General features: G+C 64.0%; 1 protein-coding gene across 1 annotated transcript; it reads left to right on the top strand.

Annotated features, from left to right (window-relative positions):
* Window positions 1-27: 27 nt before the first annotated feature.
* On the top strand, window positions 28-10,105 carry MFSD12 (major facilitator superfamily domain containing 12). Its single transcript, XM_030966813.1, has 10 exons — window positions 28-411; window positions 4,968-5,178; window positions 5,977-6,100; window positions 6,321-6,518; window positions 6,708-6,800; window positions 6,885-6,977; window positions 7,728-7,898; window positions 8,135-8,229; window positions 8,876-9,006; window positions 9,589-10,105. Exons 1-10 carry the CDS (start codon window positions 123-125, stop codon window positions 9,681-9,683), a joined length of 1,500 nt encoding a protein of 499 aa, XP_030822673.1. The 5' UTR covers window positions 28-122; the 3' UTR covers window positions 9,684-10,105.
* The last annotated feature ends 7,396 nt before the right edge of the window (window positions 10,106-17,501 follow it).

Genomic DNA, 17,501 nt, shown 5'->3' with positions numbered 1-17,501 from the left:
CCTCCCTGTCCCTGCCATCTCCTCCCTCCTCGCTCCGTGTCCCTCCCCGTCCCCTCCCATTCCCTGGCGGTGCCTCCCGCCGGGCCCGTCCCGCCGCTGTCCCCGCGGGCTCAGGCCGGGCCATGGCGGAGCCGCCGCTGTCCCCGCAGTCCCCGGGCCCGGCGCTGCCGCTGCGGGCGCGGCTCAGCTTCGCGTGCGGGCACTTCCTGAACGACGCGTGCTCGGCGCTCTGGTTCACCTACCTGCTGCCCTTCCTGCACGCCGTGCTGGGCTACGGGCACGCCGCGGCCGGGGGGCTGCTGCTGGCGGGCCAGGCGGCCGACGGGCTCTGCACGCCCCTGCTCGGCTTCGAGGCCGACCGGGCCCACGGCTGCGGCCGCTGCGGGCGCAGGAAGGGCTGGCACCTGGCCGGTGGGTGCGGGGACCGGAGGGACCGGAGGCACCCGGGCGGGGGGTGCGGGGACCGGGAGCTCTGATGGGTGGAGCTGGGGGGAGAGGGCTGACCCCGGGAGAGCCTTTCTGGAGTGTCTTGAGTGGGCGACATCCGATGGGGGGACTTTGCTGGGACGCCGTAAGTAGAGAGGGATGACCCCGGGGGAGCTTTCCGTGTGTCGGTGTTGTGGAACAACCGGCAGAGCCTTTCTGGGATGCTCTAAGAGGGATGGGCCCGGGGGAGACTTTCTGGGGTGTGTGTTAGGGGACATCCAGAGCCCTTCTAGGATGCTCTGAGAGAGGTGGCCCTGAGGGACCCTACTGTGCTCTGAGTTGAAGGACACACAGGGGAACCTTGGCATGGCCCAAGGGTGCCTATCCAAGGTGTCTCGGGTAAAAATGGGTCGCTCAGAGTGGCTTTTCTGCAGTGGCCTGGATGGAAATGAGCGGCCATGGGGAGCCTTTCTGGGGTGCCTTGGGTGGAACACAGTGCTGGGGTGCCAAAGATAAGAGACAGGTAACCCCGGGGGGCAGGAGTCTGTCTGTGAGGGAGGGAGACCATCTGGGTGCTCTGGGTTGGGGGTCACCTGGGGGAGCCTTTCTGGGGTGCTCTAAGTGGAGAGGATGGCTCTGGGGCCTTGCTGGGGTGCCCTGAGGGAGTGACCGAGGGTGCCTATCCAAGGTGACATGTGAGAATGGGTGACCCTGGGGGAGCTTTTCTGGGATGCCAGGGTGGGAGACCCTCCTGGGGTGCCCAGAAGGAAGAAGGATGGCCCCAAGGAGCCTTTCTGAGGTGCCCTGAGTGGGAGGAACCCAGGAGAACCATTCTAGGATGCTCAGGGTGGGGGACAGTGGGGGGTGCTGGGTGGAGGGGTTTGGCTCCAAGCAGCTCTGCTGGGGGGCACGGGTGGGGACATGGAGGAGCCTCTCTGGGGTACAGGATCAGCCCTAGGATACCTTTCTGGGGTGCCTGGAAGAGGGGGAACAAGTCCAAGGGTGCCTTTCTGGGTTGGGGATTCAGCCTTGGGGGTTCCCTGGAGCAGGGAGGAACCAGGGTGCCTTGTGGCATGGAGGTCTCCCTGAAGATGTGGGAGCCTTTCTGGGGAGGGAGACCATCATGTGGCAGTGAGGTGGGGACAGGGTCCCCCCAGCTGGAGAGGGGCAGCCCCAGGGGTGAGCAGAATTGTGTGCCCTGGGGTGGAAGGGAGCAGGTCCTCCATGGGACGGAGGGCTGCCCTGGGTTCCTTTGGGGTGCCCTGTGGAAGGTGAAGGGGCTCCAGTGTGTTGGCAGTGCCCTGGGTGACAGGAGGTGTGTCTGGTGAGGAGGGGATAGCCTGGGAGGTGCCTTTCTGGGATCCCCTGCAGCAGCGAGGTGGGGACGGAGCTGCTCCATGTGCAGGAGACAGTGGGATGCTGAGCCTGGATGGGGAAGGGGCACCATGGCATCCCGGTCCTGCCTGGGCACCATCCCATCCCGAGGGGCTCCCGCTGTCCCTCAGGCTTTGTGTGTGTGGGTGGCAGCAAGCAGGGGTGACAGCCACGTGCTCAGACCTCAGAGCTGCAGCAAAACCACGACCATCAGTAAAATCTGGGCTTTCCCAAAAGTCCAGGTGCTTCCTGAGCAGGTCTCAGTGTCCCCAGGGGGGGCTCTGTGGCGTGGGGCCCTTGGCTGTGCTGGGGCTGTGCACCCAGGGGCCAGCAGTGGGGTATGGCATGCACAGGAGGCTCTGGCTCACAGGAATTATTGACAGGTTTATCTTGCATTCTGCCCTGGGACAAAAAGTGCAGGGGCTGGTGGGGACCCGTCTGTCGAGGTGCCTCTCTGAGGGGCCAGTGTGGTGTAGAGAGGGGTCTTTGGTCCTTCTCTGAGGACACAATGTGATGTGGAGAGGGGTCCTTGGGCCTTCTCTGATGGGACAGCGTGATGTGGAGAGCAGTGTGGTGTAGAGAGAGGTCCTTGGTCCCTCTCTGAGGGGACAGCACGGCCTGAAGGGGGTTCCTTGGTGCTGTGACTGGTGCAGGAGCCGGCACATCCTGCTTAGCTGGCACTGGGGACGGGGCAGTTGGTGCAAGAGATGGCCATTGATAACAACCCTGGGTAACGACCTGCCTCGCCCAGAGCAGACCCACGGGGAGGGAGGACGGTTGCAGTGTGGGTCCTCTTATCTCGATCCCAAATTTATCTCGACCAATGCTTTGTGCAACCCAACGGCAGCTGATAAGGCGCCTGACCTCGCCGGAGCTTGGCTTAGTGAGTCAGGGAGAGCGCAGGAGGGGCAGCTTCACCCCTGCCCTGGATTTAGGGAAGTGGCCGGAGCTGTTTCCTCCCGCCGCTCCAGCCGGGTGCTGCCCGCCGAGCACAGGGGAAATGCTACCTCGGGCCTGCAGGAGCAGAGCACAGCCCGGGCAGGCTGCAGCAGGGACGCAGGCTGTGTTCCAGGCTGCAGCGTGGGTTAGTCCCAAGGCAGGGGCTTCCCTGGCCCCACCTTGGCTGACCACAGAGTGACCAAACCCACCGGATCCGGCTGTGCCGGGGCCGCTCTGTTCCCTCGATCACGCTGCAGCGAGGGGTGCTTGTGTGGGAGCGGGGTGTCTCGTCCGGTGGCAAACCCGTGCTCAGATCAGAGGAAACGTTGTGAAACCGCAGCCTCGGGGCGGGGGAGACACCACGAGTTGCTATCGTGGCATCTTCCCACTGCGGCCGCGGCCCCGAGTGTTCCCGCAGGCGCTCCGGGTGTCCCTGCCTGCTCGCCAGTCTCTTTTATGGGCTCCGGCTTCCTGACGCGGTGGGGAGGAAGGGTGAGCGTCTCTTTGCTGCCTGCCTCAGCCTGTCCGGCAGCGCTGTCCCAAAATCTCTGCCCCGGGCGCCTGTGCTGCGCAGGCCGGCGTTCCCGTGATCTGCCCCGCGGGGCCGGGGATGAGAGGCCGGGCCTTTGCCCGCCCGGGGTGCTGCAGGCGTGGGCGGAATGGACTTGGGTGGGGTCCCATGGCCCCCCTTGGGAGAGCAGGGGCTCCCCAGCACCCCTCTGACTCAGTGCAGCCACTCTGGGCTCTTGGGGTACATGGCTATTGGGGTGCAGTCCTGTGCCAGATGGGGTGGCCGGTGGGGTGACCCTGGTGGTGGACACTGCCTGTCCCAGGGGGTCACGAGCAGGAGGTGACACTTCTGTGGTTGTGCAGGTGGTGGTGGCTCATGGGTGGGCACAGGAGCAGCCCCAGAGGCTGCAGCAGCCGGGTCCCACAGCTCCTGCCCCAGCACTCCCCTGGCAGCCCTCACAGCCCAACAGGGCTGCAGAGCCTGACCCTGTGGGGCCCTGGGACCCTCACCCCTCATCTGGGCCCAGTTAAAACCCAGAGAGGATCTGGGCTGGTTGGAGCCTTCATGGACCTTCCTGTGCCTGTGGCTTCCTTCCTGTGTCTGGGGCACAGGCACCACATGTGCCTGAATCCCCTGTCCTTCAGAGGTCCTGGAGCACCAAAGCCAAGCCATATGAGCCAGTGTGGGGACCCAGCACCCCTTGGTGGGATGGAGGGGGCTGGGCTGGGGTTGTTACTGCTACCCTTGGCTTTGTCCTTGGCTTTGCCCTGGCCTGCAAGGCTATGCTGTGTAGGAGCGAGGAGGAGGAGGAGGAGTAAAAAATCCCCTTCACGGGTGGGAGGAAGAGGAATCACTCATGAGGAAGAGAGGTTCTTGCAAAGTGGAGAGGGTACCCTGGGCAGCTGGCAGAGCAGGTGTTCCTCAGCTGTAGGAACAGCTCTTCATCAGCACACAGTGAAGCTGGAGACATGGAGGACAGTACAGGGGGACACGTGGGACAGGGCACCAGGCTCTGTGTCGGGGTCTGGGGGTTGGTGGAGCTGCTTGGCAGATAGACTCTGTAATCTGGGAAAGGGGAGGGCGAGGCCAGGCTGGCCCCACGCAGCGTCCCCAGGCTGTGTCCCTGTGCTGGACAGCAGAGGGAGGAGCCTGGCTCTGCTGTCCCTGACTCAGCCGGCCCTTCCCGGAGCCCCCATGGCTCTGTGTCACCCTGTCACACTGTGGGTGATGTCTGAGCGTGTGGAAGCATGGCTCTCTCTGCCAGCCCCACTGCCAGCCCCATGGGAGAGGGGACATGGAGACAGACAGGGTGCCAGTGTCCCTGGGACAGCCAGAGCCCTCCCAGCCTAGGGGTGCCATATCAGCATGGGCAGGCACAGGGAGGGGTTATCTGACTGGATATCTGCACCTGGGGACCTTCTGCTGCCTGTGGGTGTGACACTGAGGGTCTGTCATGGTGTCTTGAGGGGACAGAGCAGTGCTGGGGAAGGACCTTGACTGGGGGTGTCTGTCTGTGCTGGGTCCAGAGGGGAGGACATTCTCTGTGCAGGACAGGCTGAGGGGGTGTCTGGAGCTCCACGTGTCCCATCTGGCTGGGGAAGGAGCCCATCTCCCTCCCCAGCTCTGGGGTAGGACCTGTCCTGGAGAGGGCTCTGTGTGTGTCACATTGGAGTCCCAGCCAGGTGTGCAGCCTCTCACTGCTCTGCTCTCTCTGCAGGCACCACCTGTGTCCTCGTGTCCTTTCCCTTTGTCTTCAGCCCCTGCCTGGCCTGCAGGGAGAGCACTCCACAGTGGGCAGCCTTCATCTACTACCTCCCCTTCATCGTCATCTTCCAGTTTGGCTGGGCAGCCACACAGGTGTCCCACCTGGCCCTCATTCCCGAGCTGGTGAGCAGTGACCATGGGAAGGTGGAGCTCACGGCTTTCAGGTGAGCACAGCCACACCTGGAGGTCACCTGGGCCTGGGGAGCTGCCCTGGGTCTCATCACTGTGTGACAAGAGGTCCCTGGGTGCTGTGGCACACCAGACACCTCGGCTTGGCAGGACAAGGACTGGGCCATGTGGGTGTGCTGTGGGATGTGCCAAAGGACTCTGGTCCTGGGTTGGTGGCCCAAAGCCTTTGCTGCCAGAGATGTCAGTGACACAGCCCGTGGGACACTTCCCTGAGCTGGGGATGCTTCTCTTTTGGGAATGGAGGGTGGCATTTAGGGGAGGGACTGTGCCTCCCAGATGCCCTCAAGGAGAGCTGGGCATGGCTCTGGGCGCTGTTCTGGAGGTGAGATGTCTCCAGGGCCAGGACAGTGCACTTGGCTCATCCCTGTCAGGACCAGGATGTGGGATGGGATGTTTATTCCATGGAGCAGGGTGAGCAGGGAGAATGTGAGGTAACCCTGGGTCGCCACGCTGAGGGTACCAGGTCAGGCAGCTCCTGGCATCCTTGAAGCAGAGGTGAGCTGTGCTTGGAGGGGGAACAGACTGACCTGTAGGGATCTTGGTTTCCTCCCAGTCATGCCCCAAGGCTTGGACTGGACACACTGGGAGTTGCAGCAGTAAGGCTGAGGCCTGGCCAGGTGCCTTGTGCCCTCAGAGGTGTCACCTCAGCCATGACACTGAGGTGCAGAGGCTGTAGCACATCTGGCTTGGAGGGCAGCCGTGGGCAGAGGTGTCCTGCTGTGCTGTCCCTATGCTTGTCCCTCTGCATCGCCCCAAGGTTTCCTTCTGCTCAGGTATGCCTTCACTGTCATGGCCAACATCACCGTGTACGGCCTGACCTGGCTCCTGCTGAACTTCCAGACAGACCAGCCCGACCACATGGAGCACCTGGGCCCACAGGACATCCCTGTGTTTCGGGTGAGTGGCAAGGCACAGTCCCTGGGGTTCCCTTTTCCCATGGCTCAGCTGGAGAGGCACTGGCGGGAGTCAGGGGGCGGTGCCCTAAAACCTCCCCAACTGGGCCAGAGCCACACTGAGCCCTCCGTGGGGTTTGGGCACCCCTCCTTACCCTCCAGACTGCTGGGGGGCTGATGGGGGGCTGCCTCCACTGCTGTGCTCACCCCCACTGCCTCACCAGAACTTGGCCCTCATCGTGGTGGGGCTGGGGGCCGTGTTCTCCCTCATCTTCCACCTGGGCACCAAGGAGAAGCCGTACCCACTGGGGGTGCTGCCCGAGCCAGAGGAGAGCACCCCCCTGCTGCACAAGGAGCCCCCGGGCCCCCCGCGCCCGCTGCTGCTGTGGAAGGATTGGCTGCTGGAGCCCTCCTTCTACCAGGTACGGCTGGGCACGACTCCCCTGGCCTGGGCTGCTGCCACGGGGCTTGCCCAGGGTGAGGATGGAGAGGGGAGCTGTTCTGGGCACCCATCCATCCCCTTCCTGCTGGGCACCTGTGCCATGACAGCTGAGCAGAGCAGGTCCGTCCCACAGGCTGGGCTGTGATGCCCTGGCCCTGTCCCCTCCCAGGTTGCAGTGCTCTACATGGCCACCCGCCTCATCGTCAACCTGTCCCAGACCTACATCGCCATGTACCTGACCAACTCGCTGCTGCTCTCCAAGGTGGGCACAGGGCAGGTTCAGGGCAACGTGGGAAGGTGTCCTGGTGTGGTCTGGGGCTCATCTCCCTGTCCTTGTCCCTTGCAGAAGTACATTGCCACCATTCCCCTAGTGATGTACGTCAGTGGGTTCCTCTCCTCCTTCCTCATGAAGCCTGTGAACAAATGGATTGGTCGGAACGTGAGTCCAGGGTGCTTGAGTGTTGGAGTCTGACCCCAGGAGAGGACCAGGGGCCAAATCCTGGCTGTGAGCAAAGCTCCTGGCACACCTGAGCTAGAGAGCAGGGACCTCTCATGGACCTTCTGCCAGCAATGACCCACTGCAGCACGGGTTCTGCTGGGACTGGGAGTGGTGGGCAGGGATGGGGATCTGTGTCCTACTGGGACTGGGAGTGGTGGGCATTGGGATGGGGATCTGTGTCCTACTGGGACTGGGAGTGGTGGGCAGGGATGGTGGCAGGAGCCTGTCTTGTAGATCCCTTGGGCTGGGGAAGGCAATGCTGGCCCAGAGTTGCCATGTCCATGCAGGCCTGACTGGGCTGCAGAGCCCTGTGGTGCCCATCAGAGGCAGAGCGGGGGTCTGGTTACACTGGCTGGGGTGGGCACAGGGTCTGCAATGCCAGCAGGAGGGACCTGCTCCCCCAGTGTGTCCCCTCCGTGCTGTTGGGTGGCAGTGGAGTGTCCCTCACCCTCACAGACACGCTCCCACAACTCTGCCTGGGCTCAACCCTTGGGCTGCAGAACAGCCTGGAGCACAGCAAGGACCTGCTTTTGCGGTCTCCTCGTTTAAATACAGCTGGGACAGAGCCAGGGCTGTCCCTCATGGGTCCTGGGCAGCGCTGGCCTCGTGCCCTCCCTGCTTGCTCCTTCCTCACCAAGTGCCAGCTGATGCCTGAACTCCCCCTTCTCCCTCTGCTTGTCCCCATCACAGCTGACTTACTTTGTGGGCATCCTGGTGGTCCTGGCCTTTGCCTCCTGGGTGGCCCTGGCCAGGCCAGTAGGAGATGAGATCTACGGGCTGGCGGTGCTGCTTGGGGCCGGCTCAGCCACCATCCTGGTCACCTCCCTGTCTATGACTGCAGATCTCATCGGCACCAACACGGTACGGCCGCTGCTCCTGCTGCAAGGGAGGGGGGTCACGGTGGGCACAGCACCCACGGTCTGGAGCGGGCACTGGTCAGGGTTAGGGGATGGAGACGCTGGGAGGAGGCTCTGCTGTGCCCTGTGAGTGCTGTGCCCGTGCTCTGCTGCTCGGCTGCAGTGAGGGCTCTGCCCATGAGAGGGCACACGGGGCTGCGTGCCCAGCACAGCACAGCGCGCTTCCCTCTCCTCCCGCAGCACAGCAGCGCGTTTGTCTACGGTGCCATGAGCTTCACGGACAAGATGGCCAATGGCCTGGCTGTGATGGTGATCCAGAACCTGCACCCCTGCCCGTAAGTGCAGGGGCCTGGAGGCCATGAGGAAACATTCCAGGGTTGGAGCAAGAGACACGGGAGGGTCTCTTGGATTTGTACAATCCCAGAATGGTTTGGATTGGAAGGGACCTTAAAGCTCATCTCCTTCCACCCCCTGCCATGGGCAGGGACACCTTCCACTACACCAGGTTGCTCCAAGCCCTGTCCAACCTGGACTGGAACACTTCCAGGGATGGGGCAGCTACAGCTGTTCTGGGCACCCTGTGCCAGGGCCTCGTCACCCTCAAAGGGATGAATTCCTTCCCAGTATCCCATCTAACCCTGCCCTGTGGTAGTGAGAAGCCATTCCCCCTTGTCCTGTGCCCCCATCCCTTGTCCCAAGTCCCTCTCCAGCTCTCCTGGAGCCCCTTTAGGCACTGGAAGGGGCTCTGAGGTCTCCCTGGAGGCTTCTCTTGTCCAGCTCTGATTTGTCTTAAACCCTTCTTCACCTTCTCTCCCAGCCTTGGAGGGCCCAAGCCATACCCTGGGGATATCTTTGCCCTGGGCCTTTCCCTCACACCCCAGTGCAAACCAGTCCTGACTCTGATGTGAGGACATGGGACCACTGCCCGTAGCCTGGGACCCCAGTCCCGGCCTCCAGCCACATCCCTGCCTGTCCTCACAGGACTGAGCTGTGCTGCCCTGCCTGTGTCGACTTCTACCGCTGGGTGATGGTGCTGGTCACCGGCGGCATCGCTGTCGCCGCTGTCGCCACCCTCTGCTCCATCATGGTGTGGCCCATCCGGATCCGCTGCCGTGAGTGGGGCTGGGGGCTTGGGGGCAGCCCAGCGTGGGGCTGGGGGCACTGGGAGCCCTGTGGTCAGTGCCAGCCTGGGATAAAGCCACAGTGTCTTTGCAGATGGCCCCAGTGGGGTAGTGGTGGGAGTGCTGTCGTTACTGGGCTGGCTTGTGGTCATGCTTGCAGGGGAGCCCTCTTGGTAGGACACAGGGCAGGGCCACTGTCACACTTCCCTGCCACCCCCAGAGAGGGGCTCTGTTTGCTCACTGGGCCCTTCTGGAGGGCAGCACCCCCCTGGCCCGGTTATGGCCACGTTGGCCCTGAGGGGTGTCAGGGTGTGGCAGCAAATGTGGGGGACGGTGGGGTGCCCTTTGCCAGGCTGGGGAGCCAACACCTCTGTTCAGTGCCTGTTCTGCCTCTCGGGGTGCCAGTGCCCCTCTGTGGGGTGGGGAAACAGGACAGATGCCTCGTGCTGCTTGGGGCCCTGCTAGGTCAGGCCCCTGGTGCTAGCAGAAGAGTCCAGGAGGGCCAGGCCAGCACGTGAGGGTCACCCCACGCTGTCATCTCTCCTGACCTGTCCCTTTCTCCTCTTCCTCCAGGTGCTGTCAGCCTGCAGGGGCTGAGGAGCGTGAGGACCCCTGAAAGTGGCACTGGGAGCACCGAGGGAGAGAGCCACAGCAGCACTGTCAACTGAGCGGGGCTGTGTCCTTGGCCACCGTGTCCTCAGGGCTGTGTCCCCAGGGCTGTGTTCTCGGCCACCAGGTTCTGGGCCACTGTGGTGCCACACTCTGAGTCTGGAGGGTCCCCCACACTGGGGGCCACTGGGCTCTGGGGAGGGGGTCACCCCACCCCGTCTCCTTGCACTGGACTCGTACCCCCACCCTGACCTCATGTCCCCATCCTGGACTCTGGTGTCCCATGAAGGCTGTCTCCCCGGTGCGGTGTCACCGGTGCAGGGTCACCTGTCACCTCTCACCTGCACAATGAACACTAGAAGGGCCTAGGCCAGGCCGGGGCGGCCCCAGAAGAGGGGAGCGCTCGGGGGAGGCCCGAGGTTTTAACCTGCTTTTGTAAGGTCAATACGTACAAACGGCACTTTATAAAGGAGGAGAAAAAGGAGAGAAAAAAACCAACCGCAGCGTTGATGGCTCCGGGATGGGGGTGGGGGCTGCAGGACCCACAGCAGGGGTCGGAGCGGGTTTGGGGGGCCCGGGGAGCCCAGCGCGGCTCCCGCCCGGCCGGGCGGAGGGGCGGCCTGAGGGCCGGGGGGGGCGGGGGCGGCCCCTCAGCGGCCATGGCGGCCCCGCGCGCGGAACGGAGCGCGCGCTGTGCTGGGGTCAGGGGATTGGTTCGTGCGCGGGGCCCCGCCCCCGGGACGGGACAGCCAATGGGGGCGGGCCTTGCGCGAGGGGGCGGGGACTGGAGGGACTGTGTGTGAGACTGTGTGTGTGTGTGAGACTGTTACACTGTGTGTGTGTGTGTGTGTGTGTGACTGTGTGTGTGACTGTGTTACACTGTATGTATGTGTGTGTGTGTGAGTGTGTGTGAGTGTGTGTGAGACTGTGTTACACTGTGTGTGTGTGTGCGTGTGTGTGTGTGTGAGACTGTGTTACACTGTATGTATGTGTGTGTGTGTGAGTGTGTGACTGTTACACTGTGTGTGTGTGTGCGTGTGTGTGTGTGTGTGTGTGAGACTGTGTTACACTGTGTGTGTGTGACTGTTACACTGTGTGTGTGTGTGTGACTGTGTGTGTGTGACTGTGTTACACTCTGTATGTATGTGTGTGTGTGTGAGTGTGTGACTGTTACACTGTGTGTGTGTGTGTGTGTGTGTGAGAGACTGTGTTACACTGTGTGTGTGTGAGTGTGACACTGTCTGTTACACTGTGTGTGTGTGTGTGTGTGTGTGTGTGTGTGTGTGTGAGACACTGTGTGTCTGTGTGACTGTGACTGTGTGGGACTGTGTCTGTGTGTGTGGCCCCCGTGTGTGCAGGGCTGTGCTATGTGTGCACCAGGTGTGTGCAGGAGGGTGCCAGGGTTATTCCATAACTCCTGGGATGGTTTGGGCTGGGAGGGACCTCAAAGCCCACCCAGTGCCAGCCCTGCCATGGCAGGGACACCTCCCACTGTCCCAGGCTGCTCCAAGCCCTGTCCAGCCTGGCCTTGGGCACTGCCAGGGATCCAGGGGCAGCCCCAGCTGCTCTGGGCACCCTGTGCCAGGGCCTGCCCACCCTGCCAGGGAACAATTCCTGATGCCCAAGATCCCATCCAGCCCTGCCCTCTGGCAGTGGGAGCCATTGCCTGGCTCCTGTCCCTCCAGGCCTTGTCCCCAGTCCCTGTGCAGCTCTCCTGGAGCCCCTTCAGGCCCTGCAAGGGGCTCTGAGCTCTGCCTGGAGCCTCCTCTTGTCCAGGTGAGCAGGCCCAGCTGTGCCAGGCTGGCTCCATGGCAGGGGTTCCCCTGGCCCCCTGTCCGTGCCCTGTTCCACACACTCAGCTCCGCGTGTGCCCCTGGCTGGGCTGGCACGGAGCTCCTGCCGCGGGGGCTGTGGGGTCGTGTGTGCATCGAGGACACGAGTGTGGGGTGAGGGGGCTGGGGCGGTGACAGGGTGTGGCCACAGGCAGGGAGGGACACCCCGAGTGTGCCCGGTGTGGGGGAATGGAACGGGATCCAGGCGGATGGGGCGGGAGCCGGGCCGGGCGGGGTGCAGCCCCTCGGGCCGGCTCGGCTTTATGGCGCTTCCCCGCCGCGGGAAGGGCCTTATCAGCCCTGGTCCAGAGAGCAGGGGCCGAGCCGGGCTGGCTCCGTGGCCTTCGCACCTGCCCAGGGCCCGCGGCGGGGACCCGGTCCCGGCTCTGCCCAGCGCCCCCGGCCCGGCCGTGCCCCCTCCCCAGCTCCCTCTGGGGTGCCACGGCAGAGACCCCCGGGGCGAGGGGCGGCCGTGCCCCCAGCGCTGCCCGGCCTTGGGGCAGGAGGAGGGGAGCGGGCACCGGGTGGACGCTGCCGTGCGGTGTCCCGGCACTGCGGATGTCCCGGCACTGCGGGATGTCCCGGGTCTGCGGGGTGCCCATGGATTGCGGAGTGCCCCCTGTGAAACGCCACAGGATCGCAGAGTGCCGCGGGATTGGGGCTGTGCCGCGCTGGCTCCCAGCGCTGCTGGGGCTGGAGCGCGTTTGCCGCTGTTTGCAGGCGGCTGCCTGGTCCCGCATTCCCCGGGGCCGGGCCGCGCTCACCCCGCGCAGCCCCGCGGTGTCTCGGGCTGGGGCTGCCCCGGCCGCTCCCTGCGAACCTGCCGCAGCCCCGCCCGCTGCCCTTCCTCAGGAGGAGGAGGAGGAGGAGGAGGAGGAGGAAGAGGAGGAGGAGGTGGCAGCGGAGCAGGAACGGCGCTGGAAGCAGTGAGAGCGGGGCAGCTCCGACGGGACGTGTACCCCAGCAGGTACCTCCGGCTGTGCCCCCAGCAGGTACCGCGTGGCCCCGGCCCGGGACGGGGGTCTGGGGCCGCGCGTGGGTCTGGGGCCGCCTTCCCATCCCCTCTGCAGCCAGACCGGCCACGCACTCCCGCGCCCAGCACCGTGACCCGCGCCGGCAGCCCCGGTGCGGGGATCACTTTCCCTCTCACCCGTCGGTACAGGGGTCACCCCTTCCCCGTCACCCCGCTGCCCACGGGGGTCGCAGCCAGCACATGATACCATGGGACGGGTCATGAGACCGGCTGAGCTCTGCTGTCCCGGCCCCGGCGTGGCCTGAGCCGTGTCCCTGTGTCCTCCCCAGTGGAGTGACAGGTTGGTGACACTGGGATCTGCCGTGCTGCAGGAATAGATTGTTCCCACAACCCGCCCCCTCTCCCCCGGCTGTCGGACTCATCCCTGATGCCGGGGAAGCTGAGGCGCAGCAGGCGGGAGGTGCTGGGGGAGAAGCAGTGGCGGAGCGTGGAGGAGAGGGGAAGTGCCCAGCGGGAGCAGCCCAAGCTCACCAGGTGGGTGCTGCCCCTCATGGGGTCACATCCCGCACCCCAGCCCCACGTCCACCTGTGCCCCTCGAGTCACCCCCTCCAATGCCTCCTTCCAGATCCAGGACCTATGAGTCCTCCTGCAAGGACACAGAGCAGGCGGCCACGGGCAGACAGGGACCCCCATCCCCCTCGGTGAGTCTTGGGGTACCGGAGCCGAGGAGAAGGACCCCAGCCCCAGCCCCATGGGCTCGGCTGGACGCTCTCTTGGGGCGGGGACCGAGGGAGGGCTCGTCCCGGTGCCGTGGCAGACATGGTGACGGAGCAAGGGGCTGCAGGATGCCCGCGGTGCCAGGGCCGGCCCCGAGCACCGACCCCCGGCCCTCCCGCAGCTGAGCAAGCAAGACAGCAGCTACCGCCGGGCCTTCGGGGAGCTGGCCGAGCAGGACGTGCTGCTGGGCTGCTTCTCCTGCGCCTGGCAGAGAGAAATGCCCTACCACGGCCGCCTCTACGTGTCCTCCCGCCACATCTGCTTCCACTCCAACCTCCTGCTCAAGGACATCAAGGTGGGGCTGGAGCGGGCGTGGGGCCGGCGGGGCAGGCAGCCGGGAACACGATGACACAGCCTGTTTCCCCCGGCACAGGCCGTGGTCCCTGTCGCCTCCATCTCAGCCCTCAAAAAGGCCAACACGGCGCTGCTGGTGCCCAACGCAATCAGCATCCGCACGGTCAAGGGGGAGAAGGTGAGAGCGGGGACAGTGCGGGGGCAGCGTCACCTGGGGCTGTCTGGAGTGTCTCGGTCCCCGCGGGCTCTGGGCCGTGACCGAGGGGGCAGCTCCGGCACAAATCCCCTTCTCGCTCCCCGGCAGTTCCTCTTTGTGTCGCTGCGCCAGCGAGAGGCCACGTACCAGCTCCTGAGGTCGGTGTGCAAACGCCTGCAGGTACGCGGGGACTGGATGGGCAGGGGGGCTCCATCCATCCATTGCAGGGCTCCTCCCTTCATCTCTCCTTGTCCAGGACAGCGGCCAGAGCCCTCGAGACTCAGTGAGCTCTGAGGAAACCCTTGGGAAGTCTCAGGTAAGGCCAGGGAATGAAGGGCAGGAGGGTACAACAAGAGGAGGGGTGGTTCCAGCCCCCTGGATGGAATGGGCTGGGTGCAGTGGCTGGGAAGATGTGAGGGGGGAACATGAAAAGCCCCAGCCCGAGGCAGCGCAGACCCTGGGACTCTCCCTTCCTGTGGGTGTCACAGGTCCCATCAGGTCCTGCCCATGTCCCCATGGCAGTGGGGCAGCTGCCTCGGGGACACACATCGTGACTGGGGCTTGTCCTCTTCCAGATTTCGAGCCAGTCAGCCCTGGAGCAGAGCACCCCGGAGCCCAACAGTGTCCCCGAATCCCTGGGTGAGCGGCGGCCCCGGTGCCCTGCCCGTGTCCCTGCTCACAGCCGTGCCCCACGGGCAGCTCTGGGCTCTGCTCCTCCCCACACACGCCTGGTCTGGGGGGGAGTGCGCGGCCCTCGCCCCCCAACCACAGCTCCAGGGAGTGCAGGATCGGCACTTTGTGGCCCCGTGTGCCCCCAGGACACACAGACCCCTCCCTGGGGCATTCATCCAGCGTCTTCTGTCACCCACAGATGAGCCCAACCCGAGATCAAGGCAGGCGGACGATGAGGATGGCGAGGTGGCCCTGCTGGTTCCCAGATGGGTGCCCTCAGCAGAGAAAAGTGGCCTCTGGGGTGGGTCAGGGGGCTCGGGATGGGGGGATGATCCTGGGGGTTTACACCCTGGCAGAGCCGAGCACGGACTCTCAGTGCCACTAACACTGCCTTGTCCTGGCAGGGAGATCCCACGCCGTGCTCTGGGCCTGGGCCACTGCACTTTGGTCCTGGATAAACCCCCAGCTGAGCTCTCTCAACATCAACATCATCATCATCATCTACCTGCTGCTGTGAGTCCCCAGGACGTGCTCCCAGTCCCGGTCCCCATCCCTACTGACACAGCCTCTCCATGGACAGGCTGGGGCTGTGCTCCCCTCAGACCCCCATCCCCAGGGCGAGCACACGGGGGCCTGCCCGTGGCACTGCTCCTGCCCCATGTGCCACCCTGTGCCCCCTGCCTGACGCTGGCCTGTCCCCAGCATGGTGGCCTTGCTGCTGTCCTTGGGGTACATCGGCCTGCGCATCGCGGAGCTGGAGCAGCAGCTGTCCTTCGTGGGGGCTGGCCCACACCTCAACCTGTCACCGCAGTGAGTGGGGGACATGGGGGGGGGTGTCCCCAGCACAGGCTCCTCCTCACCCTGCCTTCCCCCAGGTACAAGAGAACATGAGGCCACTGAGGACCATCAGCAGCGCTCCAGCCAGGGGTCAGGGGGTTCAGGGGCTGCTCTGAGCCCGTCCTTGGCCTCTCGGGGCGGCTCTGTCACCAAGCGCCTTCCAGCTCCCCACGATGCCTGGGAAGCCCACGGGCTGAGAGGCTCCATGTCTCCCTCCCTGTCTGCCCACCCTGAGCAGCAGCAGAAGAGACCCAGGGAGCTCCCGGCAGGGCAGAGAGCAGGGAAGGGGGGCTGGAGGCAGCAGCAAGCCCCAGCCAGCTCTCCCTGCCCAGAGGGAGAGGGGGTCAAGCCCCAGGCAAGGTAGGGGCACAGAGAACAGAATATTTTATTAATAAAGATTAATAAAAATCTATATTATTTTAATACTTATTATTTGCTGGGCCAGATGCCACAGGATGAGCTAGTCCCCCATGCACCTCCTGCTTCCCAGAACAGACCAGGACCCAGCAGGATCCAGAGCTTTGACTCTGACTGCTGTGGGGAGGCAGCTCCAGGTGCTGATGTCCCAGGGATCCAGGGAGCAGAAGAAGACCCTGAGCAGCCCCCTGGGGCACTGGCTGCTGCTGACAATGGGAGGCAGAGGGGAAGGGGGCGGTGGGGGGCACCAGGGAGCCCCAGGGCCCTGCAGCTGGCCAGGCCCTGGATGTTACCCTGCTCCTTCCCTAGGACAGGGCTCACCTGCCAGAGGAAGGTGTAGGGTCACAGGTACACGGTGGGGACAATGGATTCCCACAGGTTCTGAGCATAAACTGGGGACAAGAGCAGAGCTGGGGGCAGAGCAGAACCTGCACCCCACAAAACAATCCACCAGCCCAAAGCCCTGGAGCTCAATCCCTTTCTAGGCCAGTTAAGGCGCCCTGGGGCTTCCCCCAAGCATCCCCCAAGATAGGGAAACTGAGGCACTGACAGCTCCTTTCTCTGTGCCATTTCCTGGGCCGTCCCTTCCTCAGACCCACAGCTCAGCTCCGTGCCTGGGGCAGCAGCAGTGGGAGATGCCAAGGTCAGGGATCTTTGCTCTCCTCATCCTGCAGCTCAGCCCCAGGGAGCAGCTCTGCCCCACAGCACCAGCCCGGGGGGGTCTTCCAGCAGCAGGCCTGGACAAGGCACAGGGCTGTGGGCACAAGGCTGTACCCCACTGGAGAGGTGCCCAGGGAGGGGGTGTCCCCCCTGTGAGGGTCCCACCTGCATGGGGACAGCAGGACCAAGGGGCTCTGCACCCCCAGCCTCACTGCAGCTATAGCCTGGCAACTGCCCCACACCAAGGAGGGGCTGTGCCAGGCCAGGGCCCCTTTTCCTCCTTCCTGCCATGCCCGGGGCACAGGGCAGGGCAGGGAGGACGGCTGTGCCCTTTCCCAGAAGCAGGAAAGCAAACAGGAGCAGGTGCTGGGAGCAATAAAGCACTTGTGAGATATGTGCCAAGAAAGCTGGTACCTGCAGAGGTGGGCTGGGGTGGGGACCCTGAAGACTTGCTGCACCCTTCGCTGTGGAGAAGCAAAGTGGAGCCATGGAGACCAATCCCAGTAAATTCATAACCTGTTTAATGCCAGTTAATTGCTTTACATGAAAAAGTTACAGCGTTCTCCATGTTTGTTTTCCATCACATGACACCCGGGATACAACGATGCCACAGACTTTGTCACCCAGCTCTGGGAGGACCCTGTGCCTGAGCCAGTGCTCACAGGTCACACACACTGACACATCACCTCAGCTCTGCCCTTTTCTCTCGTGAGCAGCAGGTGACAGTGACACCCTGAGACACTTGCACACACCCACCCGCACACGGATACAACTGGGAGCCCCTGCCTGGCAGCGAGGCAGAGAAGGTACCGGGCTGACAGCAAGGTCAGGGTGAGCAGCCTGTTCCTGCCATGCTCTGTCACCAACACGTGTGGCCACAGAACAGCCCTGGCCTGGCAATCACCAGCCTCCCCGCCAAGTGCAGTAAGAGAAGCCACCACGAGCCAACCTTCTCCTTTCTCCCAAGGCAGACAGAAAAGTGAGATGTAGACACAAGATGTAGATTGGGAAAGTCCTGGTCAGGAAGGGACAATGGTGGGGGACAGAGAAATGAGGAGCTACCCCTGCTGTGCAGCTGGGAGCACTGGGCAGTGGCTGCAGTGCCCACCTGGCACTGCCACTTCCCCCAGCATCTTCTGGGACTCCTTGAGGAAGTTCCCCCATCACAGGGGGAGAGGCAATTCCACTCCTGTGGAGTCCCAGGGCGCTGGAGAACCC

This window comes from Camarhynchus parvulus, chromosome 28 (genome assembly GCF_901933205.1).
Source record: "Camarhynchus parvulus chromosome 28, STF_HiC, whole genome shotgun sequence".
NCBI lineage: Eukaryota > Metazoa > Chordata > Aves > Passeriformes > Thraupidae > Camarhynchus > Camarhynchus parvulus.
The sequence above is the reverse complement of the archived record's forward strand: the minus strand, read 5'-3'. Positions and strand labels throughout refer to the sequence as shown.

Coding starts and splice junctions, on each gene's coding strand:
- MFSD12 (XM_030966813.1), top strand. CDS start 123: ATGGCGGAGCCGCCGCTGTCCCCGCAGTCCCCGGGCCCGGCGCTGCCG. Junction 5,179..5,976: donor GTGGAGCTCACGGCTTTCAG/GTGAGCACAGCC, acceptor CCTTCTGCTCAG/GTATGCCTTCACTGTCATGG. Junction 9,007..9,588: donor GCCCATCCGGATCCGCTGCC/GTGAGTGGGGCT, acceptor CTCTTCCTCCAG/GTGCTGTCAGCCTGCAGGGG.